This window comes from Athene noctua, chromosome 22, assembly GCF_965140245.1.
Source record: "Athene noctua chromosome 22, bAthNoc1.hap1.1, whole genome shotgun sequence".
NCBI lineage: Eukaryota > Metazoa > Chordata > Aves > Strigiformes > Strigidae > Athene > Athene noctua.
Genome location: NC_134058.1, coordinates 4,324,043 through 4,337,799, shown reverse-complemented (window position 1 = coordinate 4,337,799; position 13,757 = coordinate 4,324,043). Strand labels below are relative to the sequence as shown.

General features: G+C 43.7%; 1 protein-coding gene across 4 annotated transcripts in view; it reads left to right on the top strand.

Moving 5' to 3' along the window:
- The window catches only part of RERE (arginine-glutamic acid dipeptide repeats), a 203,905-nt gene extending 194,404 nt beyond the window's left edge, over positions 1 to 9,501 (top strand). For 3 of the 4 annotated variants that reach the window (XM_074925103.1, XM_074925100.1, XM_074925104.1), the window contains 5 exons: positions 345 to 567; positions 1,832 to 2,555; positions 4,772 to 4,918; positions 5,134 to 5,314; positions 6,387 to 9,501. In XM_074925103.1, coding sequence (XP_074781204.1) covers positions 345 to 567; positions 1,832 to 2,555; positions 4,772 to 4,918; positions 5,134 to 5,314; positions 6,387 to 6,420 — 1,309 coding nt within the window. In that variant the 3' untranslated portion in view covers positions 6,421 to 9,501. The remainder of the gene's footprint in view (positions 1 to 344; positions 568 to 1,831; positions 2,556 to 4,771; positions 4,919 to 5,133; positions 5,315 to 6,386) is intronic. The other variant, XM_074925101.1, reaches the window with a different exon arrangement.
- Positions 9,502 to 13,757: the final 4,256 nt, after the last annotated feature.

Sequence of the window (13,757 nt, the reverse complement as noted above, 5' to 3'; positions counted from 1 at the left end):
AGCAGTGCTTCCTTAATGTGCTGTTTTTCTGTGTAGCAGGGCACTCCCGAAAGCTGAGTGTATTTTACATCTGCATCTTCTCAGCCTCTCTTTCTAGCATGATTTTACCCTTTTTTTCTGGGGAGGTGCTGTTTCAGCCAGCATATTCAGAGAGGCCATTACAGTTTGTAATTGTGAGAGGGGTTTTATACTCCACTCCTCTGTGGAGTAATAGGGTACAATTAGTTTTCTCATGGCTTTCAGGGAAGCGAGTAGTGCTACACGCTGGAGGTTTTTTTCTACATACAGCTCTTAAATCTTGCATCTTTCCCAGGGCTAAGCTCTTTCTGTTTTCTTTCTTTCAGGTTCTATAAGCACCTGGACCGTGGCTACAATTCATGCTCAAGAGCAGACTTGTACTTTATGCCTCTGGCAGGATCAAAACTGGCCAAGAAGAGAGAAGAGGCCATTGAAAAGGCCAAAAGGGAAGCGGAGCAGAAAGCCAGAGAAGAGCGGGAAAGAGAAAAAGAAAAAGAGAAGGAAAGAGAGAGGGAGAGGGAGCGTGAAAGAGAAGCAGAAAGAGCTGCGGTAGGTTTATTTGTAGCTAAGAGCTGTTTAAGGGAAGTTGGCATGGTGGGATCTGACCTGGAGGTGACTATGGAACGCAAATCCCCAGAAGTGCTTTAGTGCGTGAGCAGTCGGGTGTTTGTGGATACGAGAGCCTGGTGGATTGAGTGAAAGCCAACCAGCTCTGAGCACCTCCCGCCCTGCCTGGGACTTGCTTCTCTTTAAAGGAAATGGAGAGTTTCTGCTCCTGGCCTGGTTCTGATGTGTGGGAAGCCAATGCCACTGGGGATAACTAGGCCAAGTATTTACGTTTACTTTCAGTAGGAAAGAGTTCTGTGCAGATACAGTGAGTGCCTTTGTGTACCTTCTACTACTGTGCAGGCACAAGAGTGCTGTCTGGAAAAAGGTGATCTAAAGACTTTCAAATTTGAAGTGAACTTTAAAGGCATGTAATTTTTTTTTTTTTTAATGGGGAGACCCAAACTCCAGTCTTGGTATAAAGAACCCACACAACTAATCCATTTTTCTGTGGCCTGTCAGAAAGGAATGATTGCTTCCGGGCACACAGAATTGGTAGGTTGGTAAGGCACTACTGATGCTGAGAAAGAAGGTGATAAAGTCTTACTGTTCCAGGTGCATTTCAGAGATGTGAATCAGAGCTATGTGTTTCTGTAGGGTTATAAAATTCAGGGTATAGCATCCGTGTGTTAAGGGTTGTGTTATGTACGGGGACTTCGCTTCATTTTGGGGGTGGGGATCCTTGGGCAATTGTGTGGGTAAACTCTGCTTAGTGCCCTCCCCAGAGGTGCTATGGTGCCCTTGTACAGGAGGGGAGAGCAAGATGCAAAGTCACGGTGTGAAAGGAGTGGCATTTATTGTGTTGCACATCATGGAGATGAGTTTGCTTGGGTTTAGTAGGTTCTAGGTCACAAGTGAGTGTGGAGAGGAGAGGAAGAACACACTGTGAACAGGACTGGTAGTCTGTGTTGACCTGTACCAGCCAGCTGTTGCTCATAGTTTTGACATCTACCAACTAGTTGGTGCTTTACTAACTGTAAAGCTGTTAGTGTAGCTTTGAGGCTGCCACTACAAAGTGGCCTCCAGGATAGACAGAACCCATTTCTTCCCCAGACCACATGGGAGCACACAAGTGCAGGACTTGTGAGGCTCAGCAGGCTGAACTTACCTCCTCTTCAGGCTTGAGGCACAAGAAGGGAAGTGTCTGCCTGCTGTGTTTTTAAGCCAGATGTGTTGAATTGAAATTCTCCTCCCCCATTCTGTGCAGCAGAAGGTATCCAGCTCCTCCCATGAAGGCCGTCTTGGAGAGTCTCAGCTCAGCGGGCCAGCACACATGAGACCTTCATTTGAACCTCCCCCGACGACCATCGCTGCTGTACCACCGTACATCGGTCCAGATACACCTGCTTTACGAACACTGAGCGAATATGCCCGTCCTCATGTCATGTCACCAACAAACCGTAATCATCCCTTCTTTGTCCCCCTGAACCCCACTGATCCACTTCTGGCCTACCACATGCCTGGCCTCTACAATGTGGATCCCACCATTCGGGAACGAGAGCTGCGAGAGCGGGAAATCCGGGAGCGAGAAATCCGGGAAAGGGAGTTGAGAGAGAGGATGAAACCTGGCTTTGAGGTGAAGCCCCCAGAGCTAGATGCCCTGCACCCAGCTACTAACCCCATGGAGCATTTTGCCAGGCATGGCGCACTGACTATTCCCCCAACAGCAGGACCTCACCCATTTGCTTCCTTCCATCCGGGTTTGAACCCCCTCGAAAGAGAGAGACTTGCACTGGCAGGCCCGCAGTTACGGCCTGAAATGAGCTACCCCGACAGACTGGCAGCAGAGAGAATCCACGCGGAGCGGATGGCATCGCTGACAAACGACCCCTTGGCACGGCTCCAGATGTTCAACGTTACGCCTCACCATCACCAACATTCACACATACACTCGCATTTACACCTACATCAGCAGGATCCCTTACACCAAGGTGAGCCCGGGGGAAAGGGGCTGGGCACTTTCCTAGGGAATCTCTCTTCCTGAGCTGTCAGCAGAAATCTACCCAAAACAGGCCAAAATGGTGATTCTGGAGCTCAAGTAACAAAACCCCTGTTTCCTTGTACACGCTCTGACTTCTGTATAAGGTTGTGATAACTGAAATACAGGCAATTATTTTTTGGGGAGGATGGACCAGTAACAGTGATAAAGTAAATGATGATAACAGTACAGTGATCTTTTTGAAGACTGCACACTGTCACTGTAAAAGGTTTGCTGGTTTGTTGTATTGTTTTTCTTTTTTTAAGTACTGGAATCGTAGAGCACCACCTTACAGTGTCTGTGTACAGGTGGAGACTCCACTGGGTGAAGGGAATTCAGTAGGAGAGATGTCATGGAACTGATAACGCTGCTAATGGCTGTTGTTATATGAGTTATAGCTGAAAAGAAGCTGAAAAAAAAAATCAGGAGAGAAAGACTTCATCTCTTTAGCTATTTGACATGCCAGCTATCTGGCTTTAGCTGAGCTGAAACTGTCACAATTCTCATAAGAACCATCTACATTGATGGGTTGGCATCTTTTTAGCTACAGTACATTCTTATATGTGGAAAGATTTTTCCCAAAGTATTTAATAGTCTCAGAAATTAACTGATGCCTTGCTCATTTTTAAAGCAAGCTACGTGGCTACTCCTCTAGAATTCTGGTGTCTGGAAGATGAGGCACTAAGCAGAATTTTTCTGATTTTCTGGTGGCAGACTGGAGAGAACATAGCAAGGCACCAGGTGCAGTTGCTGCCAAGTAAGAGGGGGGGAAAAAAAGTCCCAAGTACTTCAGGCGTGGCTTCTGGTGCAGCTGGCTACAAATGTAGTATTTGAGTATATGAGTGGTGCAGGCAAATATAGCACACTTGGCCTTGGAGCAGCATGCATTAAACATAGCTGGGGTGTCTGCTTTTTGGAGTTTGGAAGGAATTTGAGTGCTGTTTCAGAAGCCAAATCGTATAGCAAGGAAAGCAGCAGGGTCTTGTGAGATGAAGGGGCAGGGGGTTACGATTAGGAGATGATAACGCTGAATATCAGCATCCTTAAAGCTGTCAGCTGTGGATATTGGTGGAGACTGACTGCACAAATTACAAACTGGTTCAGTTCAAGGCAGGTTTGCCTACCCCGTTGATAGCAGAAGAAATTTGTCATAGATCTTGTCTGTACAAGGTTTTTGTTGTCAGGTAAGTCACCACCTCTGCAGGTAAGTCTAGATACTCCCCAGTTATTTGTTCTGGACAAAAATGTGGGGAGTACATTCTTAGTCTCAGTCTAGCAAAAGACCGGTGCAAGCAAAGCCAAGTCAACTCATTGTCAAGTCTCTCTTACCTGTATTTGAAAAGTAATTTGGCTTTAATCCTGGGTGCCAGGTTGAAATAGGCGCGCTCGAGTGTCTCCGAGTAGCTCTTGCTCCAGAGTAGCTCCATAGGTGAGTAAGGCCCTAAAGTGTGTAATCTCTCTGTCTGCTTAGAGGAGGGGTGAACAGAGTGTAAAATGACCCCACGATTTCTGCTCTGGACCAGATAACACCTGAGGGAGCATGGTGTTGACTGTGTTGCCTTCCTTTCATTTGTGATTTCCTCTGCAGTCTGCTAACAGCTTAACGTGCAGAGATTGCAGATAAGGTGATGAGTTAAGTATTTTTCAGGTTTTGCCAGCGTCTTTTTTTCGTTACATTGGTAAAGTGAGATCAGAGAGGTTGTCTACAGGTGTCCCTCTCCACACAAGGGTGGTGACAATGTTATCTTTTGCAGACAATGTTTTTTGCCAGCTTTTGGCTTATAAAGTAGTATTGCTAAAGTCAGAAGGCTGCTTGAGTGCTTCTGTACTAAATGTCACTAGTGTTCCTTTAATTTTATGTGTGTAAAGGGAAAATAGAGGGAAATTTTTTTTTAACTGTTGATCATATTTGGTTTTCCCTGTTGGGTGGTAGATTTCTTGTAGAAATTGAAAGCCCTGGGTTGTTGTTTTAACAACTAAGATTGTTTGGTAAGCAGATGTCACTTGAACATAGAAAAGGGGGTTGGATGGAGCTAAAGTCCCGGTAATTACATGCCAGTCAAGCCAAATGCTGCTCCAGCTCAGGTCTAACAGGACTTTCGACCTCCCAGCAGTGAGTGGAGCTTCCTAAAGCAGTTGATTGTTTACTTTCTCACCTTTTTTTTAAAGGTTCAGCAGGACCTGTTCATCCGCTGGTGGATCCTTTAGCCGCGGGACCCCATTTGGCACGTTTTCCCTACCCACCTGGGACCATCCCCAACCCATTGCTAGGGCAGCCACCTCATGAGCATGAAATGCTCCGACATCCAGTCTTTGGTGAGAGCATTTTCTGGTCCTTTACGAAGTTTGGCTCTTGATCTGAACTGACATCGTTCCTTCTGGGTCTTTGCAGTTCTTGGGAGGGGAGTTAGTGGAGTTGAGCTGTAACTTAGGATACAGCCAAAGGTTGGTGGGTTTGTTTAGAGCTTCATGGGACAACTCTGCAGACCTCATAGCAAAGAAGTGTCTAAAAATGGGCAACTCTCTTGTAGGTACTCCTTATCCACGAGATCTGCCTGGTGCCATTCCACCTCCAATGTCAGCAGCCCACCAGCTGCAGGCCATGCATGCCCAGTCCGCAGAGCTGCAGAGACTGGCAATGGAGCAGCAGTGGTTGCATGGGCATCCTCACATGCATGGTGGTCATCTACCAAGTCAGGAAGATTATTACAGGTGAGAGGTGCAATGAAGGCTTTTGGAGATGCGGGGGTGCTGCGGCTTCCTTCATCTTTCTCCACATTCCATCTTTTTTTCTTCTGAATTACTGCCTTTGTTACTGTGTGCTGAGTTACTGTCCTGATGCAGTTACGGAAGACGGTGAAGCTGTACTGAGACCAAATTTGGGCACAGGTGATAGGGCGGATTGGAAGCTTGGTCCAGATTATTGGCACAGATGTAGACTGGTTGAGTCTTACGTTGCAGAATTACCTCTGATTGGGGTTTGTAGTGTGAGACTACGATTTCTGCTTCCACATCTCTCTCTCTTCCTTGAGAACAGTGAAGGAGGGTGGGTAAAGCTTTATGAATGAGAAGGGTGGAATTCGGTAAATCTTTAAAAATGACTAAGGGCAATAGGAGGTTGAAATGTGTGAATAATACGGGTCCTGCATTACCAGCTGAGAATGTCTAGATGAATGATGCAAGTTCTTCCTCCCCAGAATGCTCCGTGGGGTTGGTAGTAGAGTGGTTCTCTCCTTGGCTGACCTCTACGTGACACCACCTTAGCTCCTGTTGGACAGTGACCACTGACAATATGTCAGATAAGAAGAAAAAGCCACCAGCACCTAGCGAGGGTCATTCCGCGTGCCTGTGGGCAGCAGGGATCTGTAGGAAGCAGCATAGTCAACACCTGCTTTACTCTGGTGTTTCAGTCCTTGCTTCTGCTACCCAAGCTTGCCTGAATTGCCTGGCAGCCCTGTGCCGTGGGGGCAGGCAGTGTGCCTGCAGCCGACTGTCACATCTGCAACTGCAGATAAAGCAAAAGCTTGATGAGCTGCCATTAGTGATCTTGCTCACACGTAAGGAGCACTCCGGTAGCAAAAGGTCACCACTTCCTCCCACAACAGACAGTGTTACCGCTGCTGTTACAGTGGCTCTCATTTTTGTGCTGAAAGCTCACAAGTCCTGTTGCGACCTCTGATCCCTCCAGGGCACCCCGGTGAGGTTAGCAGGAAGGCAAAAACTATCTCTGAAGTGTCATGACACCTCCTTCGTTTTGTTAAAATGAGTTTTCTTTCTCTTTCAGTCGACTGAAGAAAGAAGGCGACAAACAGTTGTAATAAATTATTTATTTGTAATGCTGGCTATGGAAACCCCAGTCCTTGGGAAGGAGTGGAACATTTTTACATACAATAAGAGCTACAAAAGGAAAAGAATATCTTATAAAGATTTCTTTATATATTTAAAACAGAAACAACCACCCAACAAGTAGAGACTTATCAGCATAGTGTTCATTTGTAGAGAAGATTTCTCAAGACTGGTGTGGGTCTCCCTGCATGACAACGTATTCAGAAGCCTATTGAAAATACAGGACTGTGTGGAATATTCAGAGAACTTCCTGCAATCTTGTTTTTTTTTTTTTCTTACTAGTTCGTTTTGAGTAGGTGCTAGAATCAGGTTCACAACACAAGTCACTGTGCGTGAAGAGACACTCAATGCATCTATAGCTATTTTAAAAAAAAACAAGGATTGCAAGTAGGTGACATAACAAGCTCTGAATCCAAGTGCTATAATAATAAAAATCTACTTTTATTTTAATACATTGTAGGAAATCTTCATAATTTTAAAGAGAGCTCAGTTCTGCAGCATGGCTTTTTAAGTCTGTAAATAACTTTTTTTGGGTAGAGGGGAGAAACAAAACAAAACAAAACTCCAGAAACATTTATCTTGATTTTCAGTAACATCACAAATTGTGAATTCCTACCTGGTATTGACAGAATACAGAGTTGATTTTTTAATAAAATATATATATATAATTATCCCTTTAATTAAAGGGAATGATGGGTATCAATAATTTCAAATGGGTAAAAGCTTGACATTTGGTTTGATATCAACAATAAGCATTAAAGGGAGTTGCAGGGATAATGTTGCAAATGACTGTTTCTGTTCTTGGTTTTTTTTGGTTGGTTTGGTTGTTTGGGGTTTTTTGTTCGTGTTACATCTCTCTGTTTTGCAGATGATTTCTGTTGAGTTGGGTTTCTCAGCAGTACAGATGTCCCTTGGAACTAGCTTACCCTTCTGATCCCTACTTCAAGGGTTAATTTTCAGTGTGGCCATAATACGCTTCTTTCCTGTTACCTTTTGAAACTTTAAACTATGTTGGTTTTAGACTTTAGGCAAAAGTTCAAAGAAATAATCTGTTCTAAAATCTTTTTAAAAATGTTCCGTGGCTCAAAACTAGTACAGCCAGAATTTTGTATGCATGTGCATATTTTTGGAGAATGTGCCCTTTCTGGCCTCTTATGTTTGATATGTTCTTAAGAAAAGTTGACTAGGCAACTCAGTTAGTGTTCTTAAAGTTGTTTTGCAAAGACCAGACTATATTTCTCTTTGACTGTTTTAGTTTTGTTTTTTGTAGGCAAAAAAATTTTTTAACTGCCACCAGTGTTCTGTATCTCAGGAACTTACTGCTTTGGGATTAACCAGATAATGTGGATAGTGACATTTACTGACTCCCAACACAACAGGTCCATGCGGAGGAACTCCTCTTGGCTAATTCCCATGTGGATGGTAAAAGGAGAGGAATACACAGAAGGCCAGTGAGCATTATTTCGAAGACACCTCTGCTTACTCTTTAGGCAGATTTTTTAATTTTTTTTTCCCCCACTCTTTTGCCATGGATTTTCTTTGCCAGAGCAGAGGGTGATGCAACCAATGGACATCTGAATCTGCTGGCCGTTTTTTCTGCTGGTGCATAACCCCCCCATTCTCTCTCTGAAGTCATGAGTGCTCTCTCTCTGCTGTCGTAGACTGTTCGGTGTGATGGTTGTGTCATAGGACTGTACTGAGCCATGTTTGATAAACTTGTAGTTAATCATACATTCTGATGGAAGGCATGGCACGCACAGTGCTTTATCCACCTCCTGAAGCTCAAACCAGTGTCAGTGCCCAAAGATTACTGTCGGACAGTTAATAACATCAGTTTACTAATTAAAATATGCATTGGGGCATTCTAAGTCTGCTTAAGGCAAAAGTCTATAGGAGAGAGAGGAGGACTATTGCAGCTGATGTTGATCTTCCTTTTTTTTTTTTTTTTCTGTCCTCCATTCCAGATTGCTCAGTGCTAAAGAACTGCAGTAGCCTTTAATCAGTTCCATCTGCTCTGTTTGAACTCTCTGGGAAGGTATTAGGAGGAACAGCTAGTGTTTGAGATTTGGAAACCACGAGGTCAATCTAGAATCGAGGATGGTAAAGTCAGCTCCAGTCAGTGCCTTCGGTCGCTGTCTGCTGTGATCAGGTGAAATGGTTTTCTTCTGAGTAACATTTTTTTACTTTTGTGAACAGTGGAATAGCTGGTAAGATCGGTCTGCTCAGCAGAGAGAGTGCCTCAGTTTATTTTAAAGGTCTAATTAGGCACATTGCAGTTAAACCTCCTCTCCTTGTTTTTACCATGTGGAATTTGGGAGTTCGGGGGAGTTCAGTCACTTCAGCCATTTCTTGTGATCCTTCTCTTTTGCTGTTATTTTTAGCTATAGTTCTTCTTAAGGAAAAAAAAAAAAAAAAGCAGCTAATTGCCTCCCATGGTCCTCTCTCTCTTGTTGCTTGTTTTTTTTTCTTTTTTCAGCTGAAGTTTGCAGTCTGTTTAAAAGCTATTAATTGATTTTTTTCTTTTCTTTTTTTTCCCAGAAAAGTAGTTCCGATCATTTCTGGGAGTTTTTTTTGTTCACATCATTCAGCGAATAAGCACTGAAATTCTTCCATTTTAGACCAATGATTAACTACAACTTTACATGCAGTGGTTTTTGAAGCCATCTTGGTGTTCGATGCCCTGTTAAAACAACCCAGACCTTTTGGTTTTCTTTAAGAAATCTCTCTTACTTTTCCTCTGTTTTGAAAGTTGATTTTTTAATTTTGCTTTAGTGTTTTTGAAACGTCTCTCTTGTTCTATGTCGTCATGGTTGAGCTTGTTTCACTGCACCGTTAAAGCAGAGTGTACATTCTGACTGCTACATTTATATATATCTTGAAGCTTAATGTATATATGAGTAGTTTGCCATGGGATAACACAGTGTAAACAGAGTAGAAACCCAGAAATCGTGACTTCTGTGTTCTCTCCATTTGAGTATTTTGTAATTTTTTTGAAATATTTGTGGACATAAATAAAACCAAGCTACACTACAGCAGCCAGGTTTTGCCTGCAAGCGAAATGTGTCTGTTGATTGTTGTTAGTGGGAAAAGAGTTATTTTCATCTGGGATAATATGGGATGCCGGCATGGCCATCTTGTCTGTTTCAAAGCTGTCTTGTCTTTCTGGCTTTATTTTTTCCTTCTTTGAAGTCATTTCATTTTTAATACACGGTACACAAAACACCAACATCACGTCCAGTTCCAGAGTATATTCTGCCTCCCTGAGGCACATTTATGCTCTAGGGCTATACTGCATAAATTTGGCATGTTTTTCCATAAGTTAAGCAGTCAAATTGATTAGAATTAATGTGTAAGGATGTTTCGGCTATCGTGACTTCAGGGGCTTTCAGTGTACAGTGGTCAGATACCGTAGCCACTGCTCTGCCTGAGCACAAACAAGTAGTTAAAATGAAGCGTGTACATAAGCTCTCATTGTGTCAGCCGAAGAAGAGTAGAAAGATGAGAACTTATAAACTAGAGGACAATTCCCCTGGTCTCAACAGAGTAGGCAAGACTGCGTGTTACCATCATCTTTTAAATTTGCCTGCGAACCAAAGGTGTTCAGAAGACACACAAGGGAGAATGAGGCCTGATGACTCACGACGTGTAAGCTTGAAATCAGATACAGCACACTAGCTGAGTTTTTCATGCATCTTATTTTCAAAGAGATGTTATTTTGTGCCCGTAGAGTTGTCTTGCTCACAAGTGATACAGAGATGCATTCTAAAGGGATGATAATTGTAGAGAAGGAAGATGCACAATAACTCATTGTCTGTTTGTTGCCTGCTGAAAAGCTAAAATTTGCTTTTAAATTGCATCAAGTTACATGTTTGTATACATTTTTAGCAGCTCCCTGTCGTCAATTTATGGGGGATTATAATGTATTTGTGTGAGCTAGCTGTTTTGAGTCTTTGCAGTTTATGATAATCATCATTTCCAAAACTTCAGGGAAATGTTGTGAGGTCACAGAGAGAGATGGCGAGTGTCTTTACAGAACAAATGTTTGGTCAGAAGGGAGACAGGGAGGCTGCATTCTTGATCTGGTTCTGCTTTGGTTTTTGATCTATGATTTTTTTAGAAATACTGAGGTATTTTGACTCCAGTTCAAGCTAATTAGTGCTCTGAGTGTAGGGAGAAGAGAGTGCCCCGTTGTTCAAGCGTGCTTGAAGCAGACGGAGAAGCGTTCATGACAAATTGCACGCGAGTTTGGAGCTGCATATTTGAAGAGGCTGCTCTATTTATACCCTGTGGCATTTTATAAGGGGAAGGTCAGTTCTTGTCTACTGGAAATAGCTCCTGAAAGTGCTTTTTCTGAGGCTGGCTTGAACATGTGCTATGGTATTTATTTTGACATTTCTTTTGGTTTTTTAATTCCTTGTACTTAACATAGAACTCGAATGGGCTTAGGCTCCCCTCCCTTTCTTGGTACAGGTTCTGAGTTTCCAGATTTAAAATGATGAATCCTACAGGGACAAGGCCAAAAAGATTTTTATTACTGCATAAATTGAACAATACAGTTCCTCTTGCAGTAGTGGTCTTAATGATGCTTTGCTGTTGCAAGGGGGAAGGCTGGAGAGCCGTCTGTCACCTGGCTTTAGTTACATGCACGTTGCCAGGCTTCATTCTAAGGGCAGGGAGCTGGGAGCAGCTGGCCCAGAAGGTTCTGGAAGGTGCTGCAAGCGAGTCCCTCCAGCCGGGCAGCATGGTGGCCTGCAGGTAAGAGCCTTTTCCCTGCTGTGAGGGGGAAAAGTGTGACAGAAAGGTGGAGGGAGGGAGCCCTGGGGCACAGCCCTGAGAGCAGCCATGCCTCTTTGCCTGTGGAGAGAAGCCCAGACCTTGGGGTACAGTGTCCCCCAGCCCCTTCTGCCTGTGCTCCTTGATCCCAGAGGGAGCCAGCTTCCCCCCTGCCCCTTGTGGGGGTGTCCCTTGGTCCCCAAAGAAGCTGGGTCCCTCTGTGTTCCTCCTGGCAAGTATCCTTTGGCCCCTGAGGCAGCCCAGACCCTCGGGGCCCAGGGGCCTGTTCTCTTTGCTCAGTTCCATCCCTGTTGCTGTGACAGGTACTCCTCCATATGTCCCAGTCAGCTGCCACTGCGATGACAATTCCAGGTGTTTTCCTCATATGTGACAGGTAAGCCTCGGTCTTTTTCCAGGGTAGTTTCTCACCCTAAGTGTATCAGACTCTGGAGGGAAGAGCCTTTTGGGTGCCCTGCATGTACAACTCATCCTTTGCAAACTGCTGTTCTGCTGGTTTCCTTCTTTAATGCGAGGTAATTAAGCCTGATTTTTCTCATGGTGTTGACTTTGCAAAAACAAACGAAGGAAAGATAAAAACAACATAATGCAAACCACAAATCCCAAGTGGATGATTTAGCCAGGCTATTTTTTGTTCTTTACAAACACTCATCTCTGTAGAAGCGGTAACTTGGCCCCTGCAAATTCAGCTACTTCTATATATATATATATAAAATGTACTTCCCTGCCCTGTTCCGAACCCCTATCACCTTTCCCACTCTCTCCTTAAAGAAAAAACAAGTGAAAGAATCTGTCAAAAAACTTTTAATCTGCATAAACTCCCAGGCAGTTTGAAAAAAAAATGTACTTTTAAGAAGGGTCACCCTGACAGATGTACTGGTGAGTGTTGATGCAGCTCAGGTTTCGGACGCAACATAAATATGTCTTCCTTGGGTCTCCCAAAGGAGAGAATGGGCCCTCCGAAAAAACATTGTCCAAATCCACTTTTCAGGTTGGATGAGTAGTGGGAAGGGTTAGGTTAATCCTGCGTTGCTCTGCAGAAGGGGGAAAATGCACTACAAAAAAATAGCTCTTGGTGAGTGGAGGATGCTTGGCAGGTAAAAGTCACATCCAGGACAGGATTTGGTAATTCCATCGCTTGCATATCTCTCAGGGTTTGTAAGTCAGAGTGTGTAAATTTTAGGGCACTAAATTAGGCCCAGCTTCAAAGTAAGCATGAAAAACTTTACTGATTATTAATATTAATGAAGCAGTGTGTTTTTCCCTCACACCAAAGCACACTTAGGGTAACTCAGAAGTACAGTTATCAAAGTGAAAGACACGGAAAAGATTCAAGCAATCAGTCTTGTTACCCATTTTTTACTCTGGATGACTTTGGGTCTTTCCAGTTTCTGAATCCTGTTGCAATTCCATTTCATTATTTGTTAGCTCCTTAAATATTTGTCCAATGTCCTTACCTGTGGCAATGTCACCAGAAAGAAGCATGCTCTGCGGAGTTGTTGCTTAGCTTATGAACACTCCTGTCTCTCGCTATAGCTGCAAGGCTGAGTTTCTTGCACCAGGGAACATGTGTACGGGAGAGAAATGATGGAATAAATCGATGCACTGGCCTTGGAAAATAGCTGTGCGTGATGTCAGTGGAGTTGTATTTCACTTTGCCTGGGGTCTTGGTTTTGCTGGAACAGACTATTAGTCAAATCTGTAAGATGGAAATTTCTCTGGCATTGCAGCTTGTTTGAATGAACCCTAATTACAAAGTCTAGGCAATGACAAGGAGTCTGGTATTCTTGGCCTGGTGACATGGTTGAGTGTATGCCTTCGAATACTCCACCACAGCTTTGTGGGGGGTTTTCCTCACTGTGGATTGGATTGTCGTATTGTCATCTAACTTGTCACTGTTTGATCCTTTTGGCTTCTCTGTAGTCAGTTCCTTCACAGCTTAATGCTTTTTATGTAGTAGCAAATAAAACGGGTCTTAATAGCAGTGTTTTAAGAAGCACAAGAGGATGCTCAGTAGCAAAGGAGTAAAGGAACACACTACCCAGCTTCAGCACTTCATAATACTGAGGGTTTTGTTTGTCACTGAGAAAGTGTCTATGACAATTTATTGGAAGTAGGGGAGAGGATTAACAGAGGAAATTAAATTAACAGTCAAAGTGCCCATTTTGAAATAGATTAATTCCCTGAGTGCTCTTTTTTGTGTGTGTGTGTGTGAAAGGGTCCACTCAGCCCTAAATCTTCTAGTGGACAGCATTGCATGATGTCCAGTGTATCTGCCAGCAAGATCTTTTTACGTTGCAGATGTTCTTCTAGCCATTGTTTGAAGGGGAAAAACCTGAAGATAAATGAGGATCAAAGTTTGGACTTGGTAGCACTGTATAGATACACAGCCACTAAAGATACGTGCTGGGAGATAGGGAAATACTCCCCTTCAGGAGGATGTGCTGATATACAAGGACCCTCCAGGTGAAGGCAGGCCATCAGGAGAGCAGCCAGGAGGTTTCCCACAGCTGTCTCA